Raw genomic sequence first — 24,758 nt, 5'->3', positions numbered from 1 at the left:
AAACCTGGAATCGGTTTGCCTGGCTTTAACTCTTAAAACGCTGTCAGACAGAACAAATCATAGTACGTCGTTGTTGGTGGCCTTTTAGTTTTTTAATGTGGTGTTAGCTGCGTTGAGAAGTGACTCATTGTCGCTCTTACTCTACTGATAAAGGTTTAGTTTAAAGGATTCTCAGATGTCTCCTTTAGGGTGGTGAGATGAACGCTGAAGTGACTTCTTTAGATCCAAACTTCCAGCCCTCCCCTGCAACAGTCAGTTTGATTCTAGCTTGTGTATCTCCATCTACTGGTGGGACATGAGTCCTTGGAATGCTCACGGTTTCGTGTTAGGCAGATGGGAGCTCTGTGGGGATATAAGCATCATTTTAGTCTCTTGATACAATAGAGGGGATGGCTTTTCCTTTATGAAAAGGAAAGCATACGTTTCCTGTAAGAATTCAAGTAACGAAAGTGTGCAGTGTCTGCTACTTTCCGTAGCCTATTCACCTGAACAATATTAATTGTGTAACTCTCCAAATAAATGTCCCAGTTATCAAGAAAACAGTATTAAATGGTATAGATGAGACTATTTTTGACTCATGAAGTTGCCCGTTGTATATATTTACGTTTTATATGTATGTATTTTCATTTTTTTGATTTATTTTTGCAAAAACAGGTGCAGCCATGCAAGAAAGCATCCGTTTTGCTTCATCAGGAGATGATGTTAAAATATGGGATTCCTCATCTTTAACTGTGGTGGAGCAGTTCAACCCACATACACCCCCACATCTAGTCAGCTCACTATGTTGGGCCAGCAATAGTATCCTTTACAGTTTCAGCTGTAGTTTTATGGGTGTTCTGCAAAATGTCCGTGAATTTTCTTTTTAGTGCCTGTAAATCACAGGCCTGATGCGGTTTTGAAGTCTTGTATAAAAAGATTTGTGTGTACTGTGAAGAAAATTTTGTGGTTCTCTGTGTTGAAGTGATTTACAAAACAAACTCACGCTGGTAAATGCTTCTGAAGAAGTTTTTCTTCCTTTAGGAGGCTAACACTTTTTTAATGATTATGATACGCTTGAATTGCCCACCAACTGTAAAGCTTACTCATTTGTTTCTTCCGTAGTTGATTACAATATTCACTTTCAAGGCAGTAGTATGTAGTATAGAGAGGAAAATGGTAATGAAAGATTTTTTTGTTTGTTTGTTTTTCCTTGAACAGCTTCTAATTAATTCTGATAATCTTTGATGGTGCACAGTTACCTCTGGCTCAGTAGGCACTGGTTTTCTTTGTGCTGTTTGTAGCATTTACAGGGGAAGCACAAATGTGTTGAATGTGTAGGAAAACATCCACAGGATGGTGGTGATTTATGCATGAAAATGGATGTGGCCCGCTTAGACCCTTCACCTCTGTCTGCAAGCCTGTTACAGGATAATGATATAAGGTGCCAGGTGTTAGGTGAGCGTATGAGAAATTTCGTGGAAGCGGTGTGCTGTCAGGCGAACGGCTCATATGGCTGTCACGGGAAAAGGCAGCGATGTCTGATCTTGATGTAAAAGAAGGACAGGATGCTGGCACATAACAATGAAGTCCAGCAAGTTCTGAGTGTCTGTCCTCTGAGTCTGCAAGTAAGTGGATGTATGAGAAAAAAAATTTAAAACAATCAGAGCACAAATGAATATTTTAGCTATGGAGCTTGCAAGAGATATTGAAGCATAGATATAGTATTTATATGTATATATATGTACACATATGTGGCATTTAGTAAACTTTAGCTATAGGCAGTCTGTCTTGTCATGCTTTCTTCTGCCAACTCTCTGTTTAATCCCCCAAAACTGAAACAATGATGTATCTTACTCTGTGTGCTTTTGAACGTTTGCTAATTTCTTAGGGGTAAAGTATTGATTTTGGTTCTGCATAATTCTGTAAGCTAAAATAGTGCCTTAAAATAATGAAAGAAATAGCAAACGCTAATCTGCCTACCATTTTTTTGGTGTTAAATCGAGCCAATTAACCTGTATTCTTAAATACAAAAATATAGAATCACGATGGGTCCTGGCCTGAAGACATACAGGACATGGATCTAAATGATTACTCAGGTGGTTTGGTGGGGCTGCAGAGGCAGTTTCCCTGCTCTGTGGTTCTATATTGAAGGCTTTTCTTACTGCTTTGAGGTACTTGGTGTCATAAAAGATTCTTTTTGGGTTTTTCCTCTGTACAGAGGGAGACAAATTAGCAAATGTTCGTTGTACTCTACAAACTATATGGTGAAGTAGTTTAATGTTTGTCGTGAACTGGACTGTTCTTTAAATCCATAGTCTGTGAAGAGCAACAGGCATTCCTTTGAACTCTAGTGATAAATGGGGCTTTTACTTGAGGGCAGTGGGGAGACAAAATTGTAGACTGGATAAGCTGCCTTAGCGGTAAAGAGCTCTTAAATAATACCTGCCAGATATTTCTCCTCTTCTCTCTGAAAGAAATTGCCCTGCTTTGTACTGGGAAGTAAGGGCTGTAGTTAATGCAAGAGCCTCTTAATGAAAGCTTGGAAAATAGCCTTATGTTTCTATTTCTAGGTCCCTTCAAGGTACAGTGCTTTATAGACCGTTTAGCCAATCTGTCTTCTGTTCAGTAAGGGAAGCTTACTGTTTCTTTTATTAATCACCAGTGTGATACCATTATGGTCCGTAACTTGTGATTAAGACAGATACCTGGCCACTGCTTCTGCTGCTGGTGATAAAATAGTTGTTTCAAGCTGTAAAAACAAACCCGTTCCACTCTTTGAAATAGCTGAAGGAGTAAGTATGAGTCATGCTCTTCTCTGTTTTTTTTTTTCCCCCCCACTCCACCTTGTGTACTGTTTGTATCACATCTGTTCTGCATATTTGGATCAATATAATTTTAGTATTGTTAGAGTTATGGCATGTATGTCAAGACATTTCGTTGTGTAAAGTTTAATACTTACAAAGCAGGGGGGAATAGTGCTTCTAAAATAGTTCTACCATTGAGAGAATACAAATGTGGTTCTACTAGCATCTGATGGTGATAGCTTTCTGCTAGGGGAATTTTCCTGTTGAGCCTCAGTGCAATAGCCCGAGGCAGTCAGTAGTTCAAACTTGATCTAATGTGTAGGCGACGGAACAGAGCTTGAGTTTGAACTTCATTTTCCAACTTGAATTGTCAGTATTATACATGCCTGTGAATTGTACATTGAAAAGCATAAGAGTCTGTGTACAGGTTGTTCTCAGGGTGTACATGCAGCAGCTTCTGGAAACACTTGAAATAAGAGAACTTCTGTTATATTCGGGGTTTTTTTTCCTGTTAAATGGAAGTGTGGCACTGTAAGCTCTTCAGAAAGCGGGACTTAGTTTTAGAAGAGTCTCTTGAGATTGTTACTTGAATGACTTGTTAGTGTTCTAAACCATTCTAATTATTCTCCTTGGACAGCTATTGTAATGCTAATTTGGACTGGAAATTTTCTGAGAAGGTGTTCAAACTGGGCTTTGAGGTCGCGGACACAAACAATTTGAAAGTCGGAGTGTTTGTCCTGCAGATATCACTAAATCTGATCTGTAACTAATGCAATCACTTCCCATTTTACCGTGTCAATAATTAGATGGACTTGTTTTTTCTTAATTCAAATCTCAGGAACTTAAAAGTGAATTTTCAACATGATAGAACTGAATAATAATTTGTCCTCGATGTAGGTCTATCATTAAGATTGACATTTTTTTTCAAAAGCTGGTGCTTCAGTGCTTATTTTAAAAAGAATCACTTTACCAAATTATGAGGTTTGCTGCTATAATATTCTTTGTAATGTTTAGGGAATGTGAAGTACAGGACGTAGAAAACTTTTTGATTTTCTTTTTAAGGAGGTTTTTCTAAACTTAGCATTTTCTTTTCAAAACTTGGTACCAGAATAGAAGTCTATGATTGCGTTTTAGGGAACTATAATTTACAAGGAAAATGCATATTAAAGGAAAAGATGCTGAAAAAATTTGAACTGGGAATGGGAAAATGTGAGCATTCGAGAGTTTATTAATTAACGGATATATATCTTAAAGTATATTAAGCATATATCCCAACTGGGCTGGATTTTGAATGTCTTTTGATGGGAAAGGCTGTAGCATACCAATAGTTCCATCGGTTAGTGGGACTGTTTGTGTCAGTGAAGATGAAAACACACATCAATATGCTTTTAAGTAGGTTTGAATAAATCCCTTGATTATCTTTAACGTACTTTTTTCCTTTCTCTTTAAGGCAAAACAGACGTGTGTGAGCTTGAATTCTAGTTCTTCGTACATTGCGAGCGGAGGTCTTGATAACACAGTTAATATCTGGGATCTGAAATCCAGAAAGGTTTACCGTAGCCTTAAGGTAAGTTTGGCTGAGGAAGAACTGTAGCTTTCGTGACTACCAGGTTTTGCTGCCAAATGTAAAAAAAAAAATACACTTTCTCTGCATCGTAAATCTGTAGGATCAAGTTCACAGATAGGAGCTAGCAGACATACGTGTCTTGTTCAAGTTTGTGTTCCTTCTGGGCCATAAATAGCAAATTTAATTTAATTTAACAAGCATACTTAACTTGATGTCTTCAGAGTAGAGTTCTATAATGATGTTTATGTTTAAATTTTCAGAATGGACTTTTTATTTTGTGAATTTGTATTGATATTCTCCAATGGGGACTTTTTTCCCAAGGGCAGCATTTCAGATAATTGCAGTTTCTGATATGTCAAACAAGAAAACACTTCCGTGTTTGCAGAATACTGTAGTGGAAATTTGTGTTATGCAAAACTGGGACAATGTTGTCGCCTTCTAGCTGATCCAGTATGAATTATCTAAAACCTTGTTGTGATGCACAGAACTTAGAATGGTCTAATATATTTCCACGATGCTCTCAGTAGATAATTTGCTCTCATTTAGGACCACTGTTAAAGAAGCTATAAAACTTAGCTTTAATTTATTCTTTTTTCCTTGCCCTTTAAAGTTAACAGTTTGAAGAAAACTACTAAGTGGCTAATACAATACTTTATCTTTTTCTCCTCTTTGGGCTAGAAGTACTTGTTTATTTTCCGTATATTCAGTAAACACAGTATCGTCATTGCAAATGACTGTTCTGAAAAGCTATTTGATAGATACATGTGTTAATACTAAACGTGACAGACAGGAAAGTTGGCAGGAGTATATGAGATTAACAGAAAGTGTCTTCAAGTGTCGCTGGTTTCTGTAAGACTTTACTTTAAAAATAACATTAATGACACCTGTGGTAGATATGTCTATGGTTGTCATTAAAATATTGTATATAATTACAGCATTGTCTTTAGTAATTTAGTAAAACAATCTTCTGAAAACAGCCAGACAGTGGTTAAAATATAATGGCTGATCTTCAGTATGTTCTGCTGCTGTTTGCTGGGATAATCTGTAATAACTCTTAAGTAATCTTATTAAGTGTTACAGATGGTCAGAAAAAAAAAAGGTCAAACTGAACTTTTTCTGCAAAGGCACAGATTAGGAAGGAATATGATTGTCCTGAATGTCTTTAACAGTCTCTTTCTAACATCCCTGCCCCACAGGATCATAAAGATGAAGTCACGTGTATTACATATAATTGGAATGATTGCTACGTTGCTTCTGGATCTTTGAGTGGTGAAATAATCCTTCACAGTGTTACCACCAATTTATCAAGTACTCCCTTTGGTTATGGCAGCTGTCAGGTAGGCTATCTGTATTAAATTCCTTTCAGTTGTGAAGCTTTAATTCACAGTGTTTAGAAATTGAAAGTACATATCAAGAGCTTTTAAGTTTTGTTAATCTGTTTCCTTTTAATTTTTAAGAGTGCACTTACAGAAAGGAAAAAACAGACCATTGTGTGCATTCTAGCCTTAAATAATAGGTAATATAGAAATACAGATTTCTCATGTACCTTATATAGAGGTTACAGCAAATTTTACTTTGTAGACTCTGGTTCCTCAAGAAGAAACTTCTCCACATCTTAGAACTGAGCAAAAACCAGTTGGCTTTACAAACCAAAGCAGGATTTCAGTGCACAAGTCCATGTATATTGTTGCAGAGAACAAAGACCTTGTAGCCTGGGTTCTGTCTTATCCAAAGTAATCAGATTTACAACTGAACAGAGCCATCTGTACAGTAGGAGTGAATATAAGCCTGCATTTGGAAATAATAAACTTATTTGATTTGGAGATTAAAATGGCACAGCTGTTTAAAGAGAAAAACAATGAGATTTTTATATTACCTCCTTAGGTCTTTAGGTAAGAATTTGGGTAACTAGTTTGAAGGGGAACTGCAAAAGGCAAATGCAAAGCATGTGTACTACTTAAGGGCCTTGGTAGGGCTTTCTACTGCATTCCCTTATTTGCAGATTCAAAAGATATTGGAGAATTAGTGGGCATCATTACGGGAATCCCCTTGATACAAAAGCATCTGCAGTAGTAAATGAGCTGTGTTGTCCCATTGGAAGTTCCAGTGTGTGTTCTTAGCGTGCATGTTGTCTTAGGCACAGCCAAGTGTTTGTGTTCGGGCATTCTTTTATTTTTCATTGAGTCATTTTTACAGAGGTAGGAGGTGCCTAGGGGATGCAGAACCATTGCTTTGGTCCTAAAGCTGACCTTTAATGTTGCAGGGAATACTGAAGTTATGACTTGCTCATTTTCTGTTACTGCAACAGCTTTTGTAGCCCTAGATTGCAGACAGAGTGTGAAGTTAAATTTTTCTCCTGCCCAGCATGAACAACGTGACTTGATGAAGAATCTTACAACTTCATAGCATCAGGGGAATTGTGGTATACTTTCTGTTGAAAAATCTCCATTAAATTCAAACTGTCTGCTCTTAGGTGCTGCAGTGTCTTTGATCCATCACCACAGTCTCATACTTATATTGCAGCAAAATTGTACTTCATACTTGGTTTGATCTTAAAAATCCATCTATATAGTCAGTTCATTTTTCTGACTTGATTGTTATGATCTTATGAAAAAGGTGGATGTGAGGCAGGAGCTACAGCGATATCCATGGCTGGATTACGCAGCTGAGGTGAATGTCCAGAGTGGGGACTATGTTGGTAGTTAATTGGGGAATGAAAAAATTGTGAGGATGGTTTGCATCAATCTGCTTGATATATTCAATGCTTTCCACCAGAAAGTGATCAGGATTAAGTGATGCAATGAATAGCTATTTTGGCAGATGAAATCAAGAGGTGTACTGCAAAGCTGAGTGACCTTTAAGATGGGTAAAGATATTTGAAGTGTTAAATCAAAGTAATTGCAAGCACAAAGCTACTGTTCACTTTCTAAAGGGTCTATAATGTTTTCTAAAGGGGGGCAGTTACTTGATTGCAGCCTGAATTTGAAATGGAATCAAACTATAATTGTGTGATGGGCTACTTGGATGTCCCAGTTTGTTAGCTTAGCTTATATCCTAAAAATTATCTTTGCTTTTATGTACAAAAATAGCTTTAACTGGTACTTGTAAAGAATTGCAGGATTAATTGTGCAGTGAAGCAAATATCTGAAGACTTGTGTAATTCTGTTAAATTGAAAAAGCCTTTACTTGATTTATAGTTTGGGGGCCCAGTTTTCTAAAACTAAGCTTGAATAGAGACGAAGTGTATTGTTCTACTTGATCCTGGCACTAGCTGTCTGGCTTAGTAAGGGTCACAACTCCCTAGTAACTTTTTTTGCAATTGGGGAATGTGAGGTCAAACTAACCTTATAAAATTTAGCTTGTCTGTGTTTGATTCAGCATGATGGAATGTTGTTTCCTTGCCAGTTAATTTCTGATATTGTATAGACTCTACAAATAGTAAAATAGCCCAAGGTCTCAGTGCTTTCTGTGACTTTAAACAATTTTCTTTTCATGTGAGTTTTGGCCTATATTCTGTTAATTGATTTTAATTTAGAAACACCTTTGTGCTTTATTAGAGCTCAGTTCTTGTACAGGGTTGTTTGTAGATCCCATAATTTGTCTTTGCTGTTGGTATTCATTTAGACTACCAGAGTCTTATCTGCTTGCTGTTGTGAGGATGAATTAAGGTTTGTTTTGAAACATAATGTTTGTTCAGGTCTTCACTGCCTGGTGCTATTCTCTTAGCAACAGGATTTAGTTCAGCTGTTTGAACAGCTGGCTGATTTGTAAAGAAGTGTGATGAGTTCTGGTCACTCCATATAGTGAAATAGTCTTCAGCTTTTGAAGCTATCAACTGTGTGTACATCTGCCTTCTGACTTATAAGGCTCACTGAGGTATAAAGGAGATTAAGAAACTGTACTGTATTTAAATAAGGTAATCAATGATGATAGATTACTTTTGCTTTAGTTTTGGACTTTTCACCTGTTTGCCAGTGGTGAAAAACCTCAGTGTAACTAGTCCTTAGCAATGGACCAGCCGTTTGCTGAAGTGCACTGTTCCTTGTTTGCTGTCTTGCTGTGAAACTTAAAAATAAAATGTACTTTTATTTTCTACAGAAAATGTATTCCAGTTACAGCCAAGGCAAAAAGATGTATATGGCTTTTTGTGCTGCATTGACTGGTAAAACGTTCCAAAGAGGACTTAATGTTCTCTTTGTGGGTTCAGCACCTTGTGCCAAACATGGTTTTGGTAGTTCTGTGTGTGTGGACTTTGCAGAGATTATCAGGAGTTGTACTTACTAAGATGTAGTGAAACTTGCTTTAAATTTGCTTCATTTCATGCTTTCTTTTTCCTCCAGTCTTGATAGGTTAGTTCCAAACCATGACTTTTTTCAAATAATTGCTTCATTCCTAACAATCTTGAAATGATTTTAGTATTAGTGACTGAAATCATTAGAAAATGGATGACCCCTTCCTACTTCTATTCAGACATTTACTTAAACATATTTGAATTTCACCTAGTGAACAGCTACGCCGACTTAAAATAAAGCAAGTATCTTAAATATCCCCCTAGATCCAATTCAGATAAGATACTTTAGCTTGACTAGTCAGATTTTTCCCAATGAAATGTTCCACACCTTTGCCATTTGATTCCGTGGATGAAATTGTAATCTGTAAACATTTGCGGGCTTTTTTTTCAGTAAAGTGCCAATGTTTAACACATCCTTAGCCATTTTTTTTTTCTTGTAACTAGTAAGCCTTGCAATTAAGCCATAGGGGTCGTGTGTCCTTTTTAGGCTTGAGATTCTTATTGCTGGCAGTACAAAGGCCAAGGAACTGTATTGGGGCTATTTTCAGCTAGGCAGAGTTGGAGGCCCTGGTGTTCAAAATGTGACTAACAGAACTCTAAACCATAACTTAAGAAAAGGGACAGGAGATGACGAATGAAGTTCAGCTTCTTCGGGGACAGACTTGGCTAGGAGTGTACTAAAGTTCTGTGTGACTTCATGCCAAGCAAAAATCAACATTTTTTTTAAAGACTATTTGGTGAAAACTGTGACTGTGTTAGTTTCTTATCACTAAGATAGACAAAAACATTAGAAAGTATAAGAAATAAGATAAAGAAACATGTATTGAAATTGAAAAGAGGACTGGCAGAGGTACAGAGGGATTAGAATAGGGAGGAAGACTGGTAAAGAGGGTAGAGAGGAACTGAAGAAAACAGAAGAACTCTTCTTCAATAACACTTAACGTAAGAGGATACACAGTTAAACAATAATGTTAAATTTGGTGACATAAAAGGTAAAATATTCTCTGTGAACAAACAGTTGATCATGATGATATTGGATTTTGGCATTCTCTTTGGCAATAAATCTAATCAGAGGGAGAAGGTTGGAAAAGTAACTTGAGAATTACAACAAAAGGAATATTATAAAGGAGCTAAGTTTTGGGTTTAACTAATTGGAAGAGACTTATGCCTGGCATTAGATTATCCTGGATCTGTCTCCTGTGGCAGGTGGGGAGGGGTCCCTTTTACCTTTCTCAGAACTTCAGTATCAAACATTTTCATACATACAGTGTAGGACTAAATAGCTCAAATATCTGATCAACTGTAATAGTTCATCTCTTTCTGTACAAAGAGACCCATTCTCTTGCAGCACTGGGTCACAACAATGATATTTTTCTGTGTACCCTTTGTTAGCTTTCATAGTGGCTGTGTGTGTGTTTTAACTTCACTCCAGTGAACACTGGATAGCATGTTGGGGTTTTGTTTGTTTTATTAGAAAGTTCATGTAGAGTTGAGCCAATATTTTAAAGACAGAATGCTACTTCTTTAAGCCTGTTCTCATTCTAAAATACAGTTTTTAATTTGCTCTTTGTTTATGGATGGGGTGGGAAATGGGGAAAATGTAACAAGGACTTACTGTAAGTGATATAATTTAACCACCTGCATCTTAATACATGATGCTTTCACATATGAGGCTTGGTCATCTGCTATTTGGAACTGTGCTAAGCCTTAAACTATATTTTTTCACCCTGATGTTTCTCAGAAAAAAGTTTTGGTTGGGTTTGGTTTTTTTTTGGTTTTTTTTTTTGGTTTTTTTTTGAAAACTTCAAATTAAGTGACTCTCTTCTGGGAAGAGAAATGTTTTGATTTTTATCTTGTCAAGCAGCCTTTCAGAAATGAGGTTCTTTCATGCCTCCAGCTGCCTGGGCAAGAATTTGAAACTTGGACATGTAGAATACTGTCAGGGATGCCAATATAATGAATTTGACTGTCTCATAAAAACGTGCACATAAATTGTTCCTTGAGTCTGGTCTAGCAACTGCATTTTTGCAAGTGAAGTTTGTTGCTAACCTAGTTCAGCGAAGTGAGGAGTGAACAGGAGCTTCCCCACACCTCACCCCTCCTGCATCGGCAATCTGAAATTAAACTATGAAGCTGCTCTGAGGAAACACCATGACTTCAATGAGAAGTGAGGAACAGAGGTAATATGGGGAAAGTGTGTATGTGGGGGGGAAAAAAAAAAAAGAGAGAGAGAAGGAAAAATGAGAAAAGAAAATGGGAGACTTGGTAGGTTAGCAAGGGAGGTTTGAGGGCTCATATGGGAGCGTAATCTTGGTGGGCAGGAGGACAGAGGAGGGAGAAAATGGAACATGAGCAGATGCCAGGGCAGTAAGGAAGGCATTTGGAGGTGAAGTGAGAGAACTGTGACTGACAGGTATTTTTCCCATGTACGTAATTGAAGCTCTTGAGTCTCAGTATTTCTTTTTTTTTAATGTAAACAAACTGAAAAATGCTGATAATGTCTCCATCATGTGCAGTAGAGGACCATATTATAAACAGTCATCTTCTGTCCTATTTGAATATGCAGTTGAGGATGCCATTTCTTTGTGGAGCAATTAGGCTTCAAGTGCTAGAAATTATGTTGGAGGCGTATGAACCAACAAATATCTCCATTAAAATGAAGTTAAAGAGAGAAATAGGATAAAATCCAGTACCGTGCGTTGTGATTTGGATTGTACTGGAGTAATACAATAGCTTTTTGAGAGCATTTTCAGACATGTAAAATGTAATGGCTCTTATCTGTCTGGACTCGAGTAAAGCACTTGATTCAGTGCCTTGTGAGAAATTAGAGAGGATGGAGGCTTAGGAAGGAATTGAGAATAGGTAAGAAATTGGCTGTAGGAAAGAAGACAGTAGGTAATACTGAAAGAACAGTACTTTTTGGGACATCAATAGTTAATCTTGTTTAATATTTTCAGTAATGCTTATGAAATGAGAAGTAGAGCTATGATGAGACACAGTTAGGTGTTGCCCGTAAGAAGGAGGATTGTGACAGTATCTAAAAATGATTGAAATAATAGACATGAGAACAACTATGAGAGTATAGAAATCGAGGTACCAGACTTAGGTCACAACTGGGGCTTTTCGTATTAGACTAGGATTTGAAAACTCCCAAGGGAAAGAAGGATTTGGGCTTCTTGATCATAAAATGACAATGAGCAACCAAAACAGCCTGAATCACAAAAAAGAAAATACAGTCTCGGATGTACCAGGTAGAGTATAAAACGGATCAAGCGTTACTGCCTTTGTAAGACAGTAGCAAAATTTTTTGACAATCATACAGGATTTTGGTTGCCCATATTCAAGAAAGATTCAAACCGGGAGAGTTAAAAGAGACTGTGATGGTACTGAAAAACCAGTCTTAGGAGACTGAGTCTTGTTTATTGTTTATAAGAAAATAAGCCTGAAAGAAGGTGAGGTGGCTGTTTAGTAAAACAGGCAAAAGCGGCTCTGGGGTCTTAGGAAACAATTTAAGCACAAGAGTGTTATTGTCAAGGGGTGGGTTAGTGCAAACGGGTCATAAATAAAATTAATCTGGAAGCTGAGAATTGTCACTTACTTAGTGTTAGAGCAGTGAGGTTTTGAAACATCCTCTGAAGCAATACGGTGGAAAGAAAATACTTTCCTGCTTCTGAAAGGCAAGTTAAGTTCCTGTATTATGTGGTTCTGAGATAGCAAGGCTGCATGTGATGAACCAGGCATATTGCCCTCTGCTCTGGTCCTGGCTCACAGGGTGAAGTCTGTTCTGCAGGACCTACATACACATAATTTTGTAACTCTGGAGTCTCTGTGTCTTATCAAATTGGTTTATATCAAAGTATTTAAAATCAGTAGAGGGGAATTAAGTCTAACATTCTTGGCAAAAGACCAATCAGTGAAATAATGTAGCTTTTTTACTCCTTTAATTTTAGGTGCGTGGTTGTTTTTGTGTGTGTGGTTTTTTTTTTTTTTTTTTTTTTTTGTGGTGTGCATGATGGCATGATACTTGCTGAAAAATTAAGATGCTTTTCTAGAACTGGTTTTTGGGTGGGTTGGGGTTTTTTTTGATTTTTTTTTTTTTTTTTTTTTTCTTTTACCCCTTGTCCTTCATTTTGCCGGTCAGCTCATATGGCACCACATACTGGTACACAAAACAACAAAAAAGGCATGGTATTGAAAAATGAGTGTTGTTTTTTTTATTTTTCAGTGGCCATCCTTTGTAAGCTACTTTACGAATACAGATGTTACATTAAGTTAGTATTGTGTGTGTTTATAAAATAATTTAATTTGGTGTATAATAGTGATATTACAATTCATTTTTGATGTCTGTTTTACAGCCTGTTCGACACTTGAAATATTCATCCTTTAAGAAATCCTTGCTGGGCAGCGTTTCTGACAGTGGAAATGTAACTCTATGGGATGTAAATAGCCAGAACCCATACCATAATTTTGAAAATACTCACAAAGCACCAGCTTCAGAAATCTGCTTTTCTCCGGTCAATAAGCTGCTGCTTGTAACTGTAGGTTTGGATAAAAGAATTATTCTCTATGACACTTCAAGTAAAAAGTGAGTATATTAAAGACCTTTGATTTTATAGGATCCTTATTTGGTTGTTACAAACAGAAAAACCATGCCTCACTGTGACATGAAATATTTAATTCAGACCATGTTCAGAACAGTTGAAGTGGTTGGCATGTCCCTACTGGAGAACCTGTTCCATAGTCCATTTTGCTTTTTATTTAAAAAAAAATCAAACACAAACCCCCGAACAATCAAAAACTCAAGGCATGCGGGAACGAATTGAGGTGCAACATGAGAGTGACCTTTCTCAAGTGCTTCTGTATGGGTTTTTCTTGTTGATACTGAGCAATTAGCCTCTGTGAGGGGCAGTATAGCCTGTGAGGCTGTACTGCAGCCACCTGAGCTTAGCTTGCCTGCTCTTCTAGCTCGAGATCTGAGATGTAACTGTGGTGCACAGCGTTGCTGAGATAGTGAGCCTTAAATATGGGAAAGTCTTGGTTGAAAAAGCAGGAAGTGTGGGGCATAGGTGTTGGGGCTGTGTAGTAAGAGGGTAGGGTGGCAACTGGTTTCATGGGACTTTGGTTCTAGTGTGGGTTATGCTTTCACTCTCGCTGAATAAAAGCAGGACTCTGGCTCTAGTTTGGAGGGGTGTAGCAGAAGGATGCAAACTAGCTTTGGAGGGGTGTAGCAGAAGGATGCAAACTAGGACCTGAAGTTCTTCCTAGAGTTGTGGGAGGGTTAGAGTTGCTACGCTTGGGAAGCTAGAGGATGTATATAGTGTGATGGCTGCTGGAAATGATGATACCAGTAAATAACATTGGTGTCAGAACTGCTGTTATAAAGGCAATTTGATCGTGTCGTGATGAAATCTTTTGGGGCATATGCAGTCTTTAATTTGTAAAGCATGAACACTTAGTAAAAGCCTAATCCACTGTTCCGTAAGATATTTCACTGAATTTACTTGGCACTGGAAAAGTGGAACTGCTGACCTGTAGCTGAATTATGAAAGCTTTTTTTTTTTTTAAAGATACTCTGTTTTGAAAAGTCTAACTTTTGAACTCTAAAAGCTTCTTTATCCTGTCCTTTCTCCTGTTTGAAGGTTACTGACAACAATAGTAGCTGATTTTCCTCTGACAACAGTAGACTTCATGCCTGATGGTACTACTTTGGCTATAGGATGTTCCCGGGGAAAAATCTGCCAGTATGATTTAAGACAACTGACATCACCAGTAAGAACAGTTATTGCTCACAAAGGCTCTGTGAAATGCATACGTCTTCAGTTCAGCAGCACTTTTTCCAAGGTAAAAAAACTTTCATTTTTGTTACTCAATATGCAAATTAATGAAAGCAAAGCATAACTTTTAAGTTCTAAAAAAATGTTAGCATTCAATTTCTAAGCATTATAGATGCCAACAAAAGTGGTTCATGCCAATGTAGAAATTATAAACTGCTCAGTCTTATGTGCCAGTTAAGGGGGTTTTAATGTGCAATTCACCCCACTCCTAGTCTCAGTGTAGAAATGAGTGAAACTTTAGCCTTAAATCTCCTGGTGTGAACGTGCTGCCATTGCAGATCAGTTTGTGGCACCTTAGATTCATTTGCAGGCAGTAGCAGAAAGGTCTGTAATGGCCCTTCCACTTAAGGGGAAGACACACAGCTGCCTGTCTTGAGGTATTTTGCATGGTCTTACATATGGTCTTTTGCAGGCACATATAAAGGGTGGAGAAGTTGGTTACGTAATAGAGATGGCTTAAGAGGTTCTTCCAAGACTTGATTAGGCTCTATTGTATCCAGAAACCCCACATGTCCACTCAGTGGAGATGGATAGAACCTTTGAAGTGGATTCTTTACCAGTCTGAGACTTTCCTCTCTTCTAGTACACTTGTTGCAGGTGGTTGTCTATTCCTTTACAATTTGGAGTCCCTAATAATGCAATCTCTTATTTTTCCTATGCCTAAGCCTAGGATCAAAATTGGCTCGTGCCAGGTCACTCCAGTGTTACTTTAAGTTCTATTGCTATTCTTTTGGAGGTCCACATGGTATTCATGTAATAATACAGATGTTTCCCATGTGCTTTGAAGTCACATTAAGATACTTTTCTATATTTGTAAAGGTGTATCTCCCAGGCAACCTTTGCAACTTCAGCTGATTATTTTTTTTTAGTATTTTGAAACAGAAAGTATAATGGCTTATATTTTAACTTTTAGATGAAGGAATAATAACTTCTCTTAACTTATTGTATTTTTTCTTCAGTCTAACCTTACGGGTTCTTTAAATAAACCTGTATCCAAAAGAGCAGAAGTCAAAGCTGGTAGTAGTCTTGCAGGAATTCAAAATACTGGCATCAAAAACGTTGCCTCTCAAGCATCAGCAACAGTTTCATCTCATCTGACATTGCCAAATGAGAATAAGGGAGGAGAGGTTCTTCAGGAGAAAACAGGTAGTGCCTTCTTCCTACTCTTATATTTGCAAAATGTAAAAGATGGGAGGAATATTTCATGCCTTGACCATTACAGTATAAAAATTTCACTGAGGAGAGGGCATTTATTTGGAAAAACTGTGTGTATGTACATCTGCATGCACATTTGCACCTCCTTTTCCCTCCTTTACTGCATTAGACAGACTATAAGATTGTGGAAGTGCATTGGGTCATACTACAAGGTTTAGACACGTGAAGTCTAAAATTCTGGACTTGAAGTAAAAGTATGTATTTAAACTTCAAAGGAGAAAACTCTATGGTGATATCGTGGGGCTGTCTCTTGTGTTCTGACTTCCTGTAGATTATCCTTATGTATATAATGTATTTTCTGACACCATGTCTGTATGGAATGCAGAGCTAATGGTTTGTAATTCTATTAATAAACAGGAGTAACAGACCTGATTTAAAAAAACCCAACCAAACAAAACGCAGGGAAAAAACCACTCATCCAAAAACCCAAGTGAGAGCTGAACTGTATTTTTGTGTGAGGCGTGAGTCCAATATCACATGGTAGGAAAGATGTTAAATATAGTTGCAAGTATAATTAGTTGTATAACTATACTTGCTATTTATTCAGAAATTAATAAGTTCTTTATAAGAATTCTGAACATTATTCTAAAATTCTGCCACTATGTGAAACGTAGTCTTAAAGTTTTATTTAATAAATAAGAGTTCTGAAAATATGGTCAAATAAGTAACACTGTTAGTTTGAGTCTTAAAAAAATAAAAAAATCCTCAAGCCGTTTTAATGCAACAGTGCTTTCTCCCCCTCCCTTTTTAAATAAGAAGAAATACATTTAGCAACAGTAGTTGGGCAATAAGCCACTGCAGTTGAGACATGTGATGTGTATTAATGACCTCCCTTGGGTATGCAGTGAAGCAGTGGTGAAGTAGAATGCTCCCTACGTATGCAAGAAGTGCTGCTAATCAACATTACTGAATGGTGTGGAACATTATTTCAGTTAAAATATATGATTTATTATCTTCATTTGAAGATGTAAGGGGTAACAGCCATTAAACAGGACCATGTGTAATAAATATTTTAAGAAAATACAGGCTTACCAAGTAAAACAAATATTGTTCTTTAAACTGAGTATTCACTTTGGAAGTAAAGACCTCCATATACTTCAGAAGATACAGTCTTTAAACTTAAAATGAGTATCCAGTACAAACTGGATTTGTTCTGTGGAAGCTCTTCTGGACCCCAGTTACGCAGTTTAAAAGAACTGTCTGTTCATACAGCTTATAAATGGTCTGGAGCTTTTTGTCACAGGTGTTTTAAAGTACGGAAGTGTAATGAAGCCAGAATGTGATAAGAAGTTTGGATGTACTTTGAGCTCTATTTAACATCTGTCCTCTGGTTTAGGTACTTCCTATTTTAGATTACTGGGAGTGGGTAGAAATCCCCAAAAGACATTTTGCCCTATTTTATATCATGCTTTTTCCATGTAGATCCTCTGTAGATTCTGGCACAGGTTGACACTGCACTTCTTGGCGTACTAAGTCAAACTAGTATTTACTTAACTAGCAAGTGTAATCCTATGTGTATGTCTGAAGGAGTGGAAAACGTGATAATTAATACATTTAGAAGTGAAATCATAAACCAAACTCAAGTTCCGGTTTCTGTAAATGCTCAGACACGATTAATTGTAGTCACAGTCACATTTGGATCACTTGAACAAGTAATCCCACATAGAGAAGTAGTTACAGGTTTTACGAGCAATCGTTTGTTGGTTTGGGGTTTTTTTAATTAAAGTAGGTACGAAGTAAAGCTTTTGTGTTTACGGGTGATTTATTTATAGGAGGTCTGTTTGTGTATTGCACAGCACTAATGCTCTTTGCCTAGATCTTAACTTACACAGGCAAAATCTAGGCACTTCTAGAGTTGGGGGTTCAGTGAGGGCAGAATAGCAGTTTGCTTACAGTCCTGATGCAGTTTCCAAATATACTAAATTGCGACAGTTACTTAGGTGGTTATCTTAGCAGTTCAGCTAACTTCTCCATGTATTCCTCATCTAGAAACTGTAGTTTGAGTAATTACTGGGGTTTTTTTGGACTTAAGATATGCTTCCATTCTTCAGATAACTGTCCCTGCTACCGTGCACACAAAAGCTAACTTTTTTCCCTCTGATTGGGTCAGGAAAGGGGCTTGAGGGTAGAGTGGGGAAAGGTCTAGGGACAAGTTTCTTTTGTCTGCAACTGTAAGCCCAGTCTGATTTCATAATACTAGAAATAAGCAGAGAATATCTTAATATCAGGTAAGCTTTAAAATAGGTATTTCATAGAATTTCCCTTGGAATGCCTAATGGGAAGCAGATTTGTCTTCTTGCAGAATAAATTTAAATTTTGATCATCTGAATGTGGTTACCTTCTTAGCAGAAGGTGCATTCACTAGTTTATTTCACCTGTTACACCATAAATTTTCTGCATCCATCACGTAGACTGACCTGAAAATGAGTGCATTCTCTAGCTTGACAACTCTCCTTTTTAAAAAGAGGAAAGTAATCCAACTGTATCTTATTTTTGTTAGTAAGTACCTTGGCTTTTAGTTATATACACCTGTGTTGACAGCCCAAATGAGGAAGTTTAAGTTGTCCCTCTAACTGGAATCTGTAGAAGGTTCTAAAGTGATTGCTGTGAGATTGTTTAGGGAGAGCTAATGTTATTTTTTGAAAACTTCAATTACTAATGGAATGTTCTTCTCCTTTTAAGGCTTTCCCCATAGTTGTAGCTTGGATGTGATTCCATCTAAAGAAACAGATGGTGGGAAACGTGCTGATTTAAATAATTTTGATGACTTGGGTCGAAGTAGTTTAGGAGATGTGTTTTCTCCAGTCAGAGACGGTAAGTTGCTAATACTGAAACTTGCAAAGCATCTGTCATTGCATGTAGCATGACACTGACATTTGTGTGTTACCAACCGCTGCACCTACTTGGTGTGTTAATTTGTCTTTGATTATCAACTCGATGCAATGATATGAATATTGATGCACGTTTCGTGTAATAAACACTTAACTTGTCTGTGATCTGCTATTTTGTAGATATTATTACAAGTAAAGAGACTGAAGATCATAAAGGAAAAGGAGATGGTAAACATACTTCCAGTATATTTTTCTTTGTCCCTGGTAGGCCTTTGGAGGCTTATGCTAGTTCTTATATGCTAATTTTGTTGTACCATTGAAAACAAACAGAAGATGAAAGCAGACACTGGAACAAATGAACTTTTCTGGAAATTGTCTGGGACATTGAGGTGCTAAGACACAACATGGTAACAGGAAATCAAGAGTATAGTCCTAAAGTGACTTTATTTTTCGTTTCTATAATTTATAGTGATATATAGAGGCTTTTCATGTTTTATGACTTTTATAAGGACAGTGACAGTGTTAGCTGCACTTAAGGGTTTGGTTTTGTGGGGTGCATTTCTGGGTGGGTTTTTTTGTTTATTTGGTTTGTGTGGGTGTACAGGTGTTTTAATTGTGAGTTTGATCTGGTGTTTGTGTGTGTGTGGCTTTTGACCTGTGTGTTTCACCTTTTCCTTCTTGTTTTAGCTCTGGATTTTCAGTCCTACCTTTTGGGTTTGGATTTTCTCCCACAGCTCACTACTGCCATTCCAGTAACAAGAAACCCAGTGGGCAGTAGTGCACAAGGGATACGGTCTAGCCCATTACATGCGCTTGTGGGGCCTCCAATTAAAGAGGAGGGAGAACATCCAGAGACTGACACTAAGAAAATAAATCTTGGAAAACAAGAATCTAAAGAAGTCTTAAAGCAGGTATACTAGACTAATTCCTGTTCGGAGCGGTCTTTTTAGAATCTTGACAGAATACTACTACTTGAAGGAAAAATCCTTAATAGCGTCCCAGCTAATCTTATTTTGCAGCTCTGCTCGTGCTGTTGACACCAGTCTGTACAACGTTGTTCAGTTTAAGTCTGTTGGCCTTCAGCAATGCAAGATAAGTGTATGTTTCTCTTAAATAAGCTCAGGTTACAGAAGTTCACATGACACAAAACTGGGCTAGCCTGAGGAATATTTTGCTTTTTCTAGAAAATCAAGAATGGTCATTAGTTCATTGCACCAGTAGGACTGATGGTTGTTTATTATGTCAAGTCCACCCTCTTCTTTCCCTGTTCTCCATCTCCCTTTTCTTTCTTCTTGAGATATCTTTGATGTGCTTCTACTGAGACTATAGTTCCTTCTGTATTGCTTTTGAGTTTGCAAGGATTGATGTTTATAACTTCACCACAAAATGTTTGCTGTGCAAATTAAGAAGCCCCTACCTTTTGCACTCCGTTCTGTGTTGTGTGTGCACTCAAGGCAATTTTGAATATTTTAGCAATCAATTTTTAAGCTGTCTTACTGGAAAATGAAAAGCATATGTTTGTGAGTAGATTCCTAAAACCAAAAACATTTGAAAGTGCATTCCTGAACACTTAAGTCTTCACTGCAATTAGATAATTGTAATAAGAAGAGTTCACCCTCGTTTTTTGTTAATTATTCTTACTATTTTTGTCAGCTTTCAAAATCAAGCTCATCAAGTGCAGAATCTGTAACTTTAAGCCCTCCACCATCATCCACTGCTGTAAAGGCTTCTGATATAAATGAGAGACTCGTGAAGAGTATTCAGGCCCATGCTGCATATGACCCACCAGTAAATGGTACTACCTCAACAAGTAAGTTGATCGTTTTGGCTCAGTTTTAGGTATAGTTGATTGTGAACTGGTGTAAAACCTAACAAAATGGCCTTAGCGTTAAAACAGAACATCCAGTCTTGATTCTTCTGTAAATCCGAGAACATTTCTAACTGCCTCTGAAAAGACTAATTCTAAATAATTTTTTTTTACTAGGTAATATTTGAGGTAAAATATAGACAAGTCTCAAGACAAATAATAAAAAAGTCTCGTACTCAAATTACACTGATTTTGTAAATATTTTATTTTTAATTGTAAAGGTCCAAAGATAACATCACCTGTCACTGCTGGAGTTGCTAGTTCATTGTCAGAAAAAATAGCGGAAACTATTGGGAGTAGCAGACCAAACGCACCTCTGACGTCAATTCAAATAAATTTCATTCAGAATATGATACAAGAAACAATGGATGACTTCAGGTACTGGTATTCATGCAGAATACTTTTGTTTTCAATGACATGTTTTCTTAGGAAGATGTTTTTAGCATCTGATTTAACAAATTTTTACTTGCATTAGAAAATGATATCATTAATAGCCCTAATCTTGGGAATCTAGGTATGAAACTTTAGTTTTAATAGCTCTGTTGACTAATTAGACTGATGTCTCTGAGGGCTGTTAATGCATGGCGTTGCTAACTGTTTTCAGAATGAGCGTTTGAATAGTTCTGGGATGGTAAGTTTACCTGCATAATGAGGTCCTTACTGTTTTTGTGAAGCCTTGTGCTGATTTCTTTCCTTCCCTGCTCATCCCCTGTCCCAGTAGGAAGAATTTCTCTTAAAGCTGACATTGTGGAGAGTTTGATCTAGGCAGTTGACTTGTATTGACTTTGATTGATGTTAGCTTGGCACGTATGAGGTAAAATACTGTCTTTCTACTGGTGAACCTTTACATTAAAATAATGTCGGTGCTGTAAATGAGGGTTGGTTTCAGATTACTTTGTGTTTGTGGATACTTAACTAACGTTCCACTTGTCATGAAGGAAGTTGGTCAAATTGGCATGGATTTAGAGTGGAGTTTGAAGGAGATGGAGCAGTTGAAAGAGTTGTATCTAGGGGATCACTTCCCAGTGCATGTTTAGGATGAAGTAGGTTGATTGAGATGGTGGAGGGAAAAAGGCTTGCTGGGCTGGGGAGGTATTGCTGTCTTGATGGCAAAACCCAATGCAAAACTAGCTTAGTAGGTCTGTGTGCTATGGGTGTTCTGTATATATCAACAGAAAAATACACTGGATGTTATTAAATATCTTTAAGAATATAGTGTAGTAAAATTCCCCTGGGATTTTTTGGCGATAATCACACATCCAATTAAAAACAGTAACTTCCACGTTAAAATATATAGTCCATGGATTGCAGATGTTTTTTTCTTTAAAGTCTGTGTTTGGGCATCCCAGTGTTGGAAGGTATGCTTGTCAGTCTTGTTCTTCTAGTATCTGAGATCTGGAGCCTCTGAGATTGTGTTTCTCTTCTGACCTATACTTCCCAGAGTGGCTAGAAGGCGCTGCTGGCCCTTTTCCCAGTTGTAAAATTGCGGATACATTCAAACCGAATGTAAAAGATTGTTTATACTGAGGTCAGTAAGAGGGAAGGGAGCCATTGGAAGCTTCTCATTGATATAAATACCTTTCTCTCTCTGGAATCTGAGGGAGGGATTTTTATCGCCCTTGCCTGAAATCCACTCCTCTTCAAGTAATGGAGAAAAAACAAGGACTTTAGATAAGGACCAGGAGGAATATATAACTCATTTGGTTCCAAAAAGCTGCTTGTTTCTTGAACTTCCCATCTTTGGGAGCTAACCTACATCTTTGGGTTTCTAGGCTGCCAGCTGGCATCTATGCTCGATGCGCTCAAAGATGATCATTTGCCTCCAGTAGGAGTTCTGAAGCACAATAACCTGTGGAAATAGAAAGTGAAGAATATATTCCCTTTGGGTTTGCTCTATGTTTTAGGGAAGGAGAATGAAGTAAGATCTGTGTGTGTCTACTTAAGAAACGCCGTCCTCTCTCAGGCAGTCTGTACCCGTAGCGCAGTATCCGGTCTCAGACGGTTGCACCGTGATACGCTGTGCAGGAGGAGCTTATGAGCTTGTCTGCTTCGCTGGGAGCTGTTCTCCGTGTTCTTCCTCAGCGTCTGGAACGCTCGTATTGCTGTAGTGTTCAGAGGGTATTTCCAAGCTTGGTTTTTGTAGTGTGGAATAGTTGTCCATGAATTGACCTGAATTTGTCGATTCATGGACAACATTGCCACTACTTCTTATGTAGATTAACCAGGAGCATTCTGTGGCCTTGAAGATAACGTATCATTTATCACAGTTGATGTTTTGGGCCCTCTTACGAGAGAGTGCTGAAAGTGATGTACCGAAAAGCTGTATCTTCAGTTAAGGATAAATACCTTTCCCTGTGGTACTTGTGATGGAGGGATTGAAAATCAGCTTTGAATGGTAAAAATGAGAGAAGTTTACAGCTTGCAAGTGAAAAAACAGTCTTGATATCGCCATGTATATATTTGTATTTCTAAACAGAAAAGATCCTAAGTCTTTTTGTATGACAAAAAAATGGTGCTTATGAAAGTCAGTGCTGTAACAAAAGTATTCCAGAAAATAAGTGGTGGTGGAGTACATTTCATGGCTTAGAGTTTTTAGGCTCGTGTTTCATGATGTCATGAAGGTGAGGGAAGCGTGAGTTCTGGGTGCTGAGGACTGGAGAGAATTACTGCTTCCTAAGTAAAACTAAGCCTTGTTCCTTTTGCAATTCTTCCCCCAGAGAAGCATGCCATCGAGATATTGTGAATTTGCAAGTGGAGATGATCAAGCAGTTCCACATGCAGTTGGTATGTACAAAGAGCATGGCGAGAAACATATTCAGTCTTCATTTTTAGTACTATTAAGGCGTGCCAGCTTTTCTCAAAACTGAAAATCCATTTTGCTTATTAAGAGCAAGAAAGGGAAGATTGGATGTGAAGGAAGGGGAAACTATGAACTGGAATCTGTTAAAACTGCTTTATGCTTGATAAATAAAGGGAACATATGCATTGAGTAGGGGTCATCCATTCCGTATTTCAGGAGTTATAAAAAGACAAAAGGGAAACAAATTCAACTGTCCTTCGGAAAGGACCAAGAGCTGGGGTACAGAGGAGATACATGGAAGTCAAATAGAAAGCTTTGCTTGTAGGTACTGCATGCATACGGAACCATGTTCCGTGTTCTTTAGCTTCACTTTTTTATGAATCTTTGTTCTTTTGATCTGCATTAAAAAGACCTTGTCTCGGTACTGAACGTTTTAATGGAACCTGCATTAGTAGAGTCTCCTCCTGAAGAAGTGCAAAATAGCCTTTGATAAAATATTCGCTAATGTATTAATGATCAAAATACTGTATGTCAGCGTAAAAAAAATAATCTTACTTTTCTTATCAAAAGTTTTCTAAAACAGTATTATCTAGGTTATTTAATTTTCAAAGGGGATATGAAAATGGATAGGATAAAACTGGAATAATTAACTTTATAGCTACTGATTTGGACTTTTTTCTTTTCTCTAGAACGAAATGCATGCATTACTTGAAAGATATTCTGTAAATGAAAGCTTAGTAGCAGAAATTGAGAGACTGCGAGAGGAAAACAAAAGACTGAAGACTCACTTCTGAAAGATTTACACTGCTAATGTGATTAGCATGAGCTCACTACAGGTGGTGTGTTGCTTATGACAGATCTTCCATCATCACTGAAGTATTGTATGAAGACCTGCTGTTATTTTGAACATGAATCCCTTCTTCTAAATAAATGGTGTAAGATACTATATGTAATTATAAAATTTGTAACAGATGAACACCATATAAAGAATGTTTGTATACTCGTGCTAACCACCCTGAGACACATTCTTCTAACAGGAAAACTAAAAGGATAAATACATTATCGGAGTTTTAGCAATATGTGAAGTGCCTTTTTATAAACAAATCAAACCAGGACGGATGCCTTTTCTGTAAGAATATTTTGATATATCTACTTTTCTATCTGCTTCTTTGTTTTACTGCTGTCAGAAACAATCACTGTAGCTTGCCTTTCAGATACTTTCTTGGAGATAAAGGGGAGAGAAAGCGCATCTTCTGCATGATGTGGAGCCTTGTTTATAAGGAGCTGGAAAGTACTGTATCGAGTTAACTTTATTCAATTCACAACTCGTCTGAGTAAGACTAGAGCCTGAAAATGTTCCCAAATTCAGTGCCATGATCTTTTATTATATTTGTAAGTCTGAAATTTATGCTTGTCTGCTGTGAACTTTGTTTTCGCAAATGCTACTTCAGCTGCACAATGAGATTTCTGTTACAGCTTTAGCTATGAAACTAGAATTCTTTTTATTTGCATGTATTTGAGTATTGTCATAGCTTGTCCAATTTAAATGCAATTTCAGACTTCAAAATGT

General features: G+C 37.4%; 1 protein-coding gene across 3 annotated transcripts; it reads left to right on the top strand.

Moving 5' to 3' along the window:
• Window positions 1–662: 662 nt before the first annotated feature.
• NEDD1 (NEDD1 gamma-tubulin ring complex targeting factor) lies at window positions 663–24,548 on the top strand. Of its 3 annotated transcripts, none has more exons than XM_009959256.2 (14): window positions 663–798; window positions 2,677–2,771; window positions 4,234–4,350; window positions 5,547–5,687; window positions 12,997–13,226; window positions 14,281–14,482; window positions 15,435–15,621; window positions 18,373–18,504; window positions 18,702–18,749; window positions 19,209–19,432; window positions 20,175–20,331; window positions 20,610–20,766; window positions 23,106–23,172; window positions 23,878–24,548. In XM_009959256.2, exons 1-14 carry the CDS (start codon window positions 663–665, stop codon window positions 23,980–23,982), a joined length of 1,998 nt encoding a protein of 665 aa, XP_009957558.1. In that variant the 3' UTR covers window positions 23,983–24,548. The 3 variants fall into 3 exon arrangements, with proteins under 3 accessions (XP_009957558.1, XP_086326950.1, XP_009957550.1); XM_086470824.1 differs by having other exon boundaries at window positions 19,209–19,433; window positions 20,170–20,331; XM_009959248.2 differs by having other exon boundaries at window positions 18,702–18,764.
• Window positions 24,549–24,758: the final 210 nt, after the last annotated feature.

This window comes from Leptosomus discolor, chromosome 1, assembly GCF_034619465.1.
Source record: "Leptosomus discolor isolate bLepDis1 chromosome 1, bLepDis1.hap2, whole genome shotgun sequence".
Classification (NCBI taxonomy): domain Eukaryota; kingdom Metazoa; phylum Chordata; class Aves; order Leptosomiformes; family Leptosomidae; genus Leptosomus; species Leptosomus discolor.
Note: the sequence above shows the minus strand (reverse complement) of the source record. Positions and strands in the feature narration are given on the sequence as shown.

Coding starts and splice junctions, on each gene's coding strand:
- NEDD1 (XM_009959248.2), top strand. CDS start 663: ATGCAAGAAAGCATCCGTTTTGCTTCATCAGGAGATGATGTTAAAATA. Junction 18,765..19,208: donor AGATGGTAAACATACTTCCA/GTATATTTTTCT, acceptor TTCTTGTTTTAG/CTCTGGATTTTCAGTCCTAC. Junction 20,767..23,105: donor GAAACAATGGATGACTTCAG/GTACTGGTATTC, acceptor TTCTTCCCCCAG/AGAAGCATGCCATCGAGATA.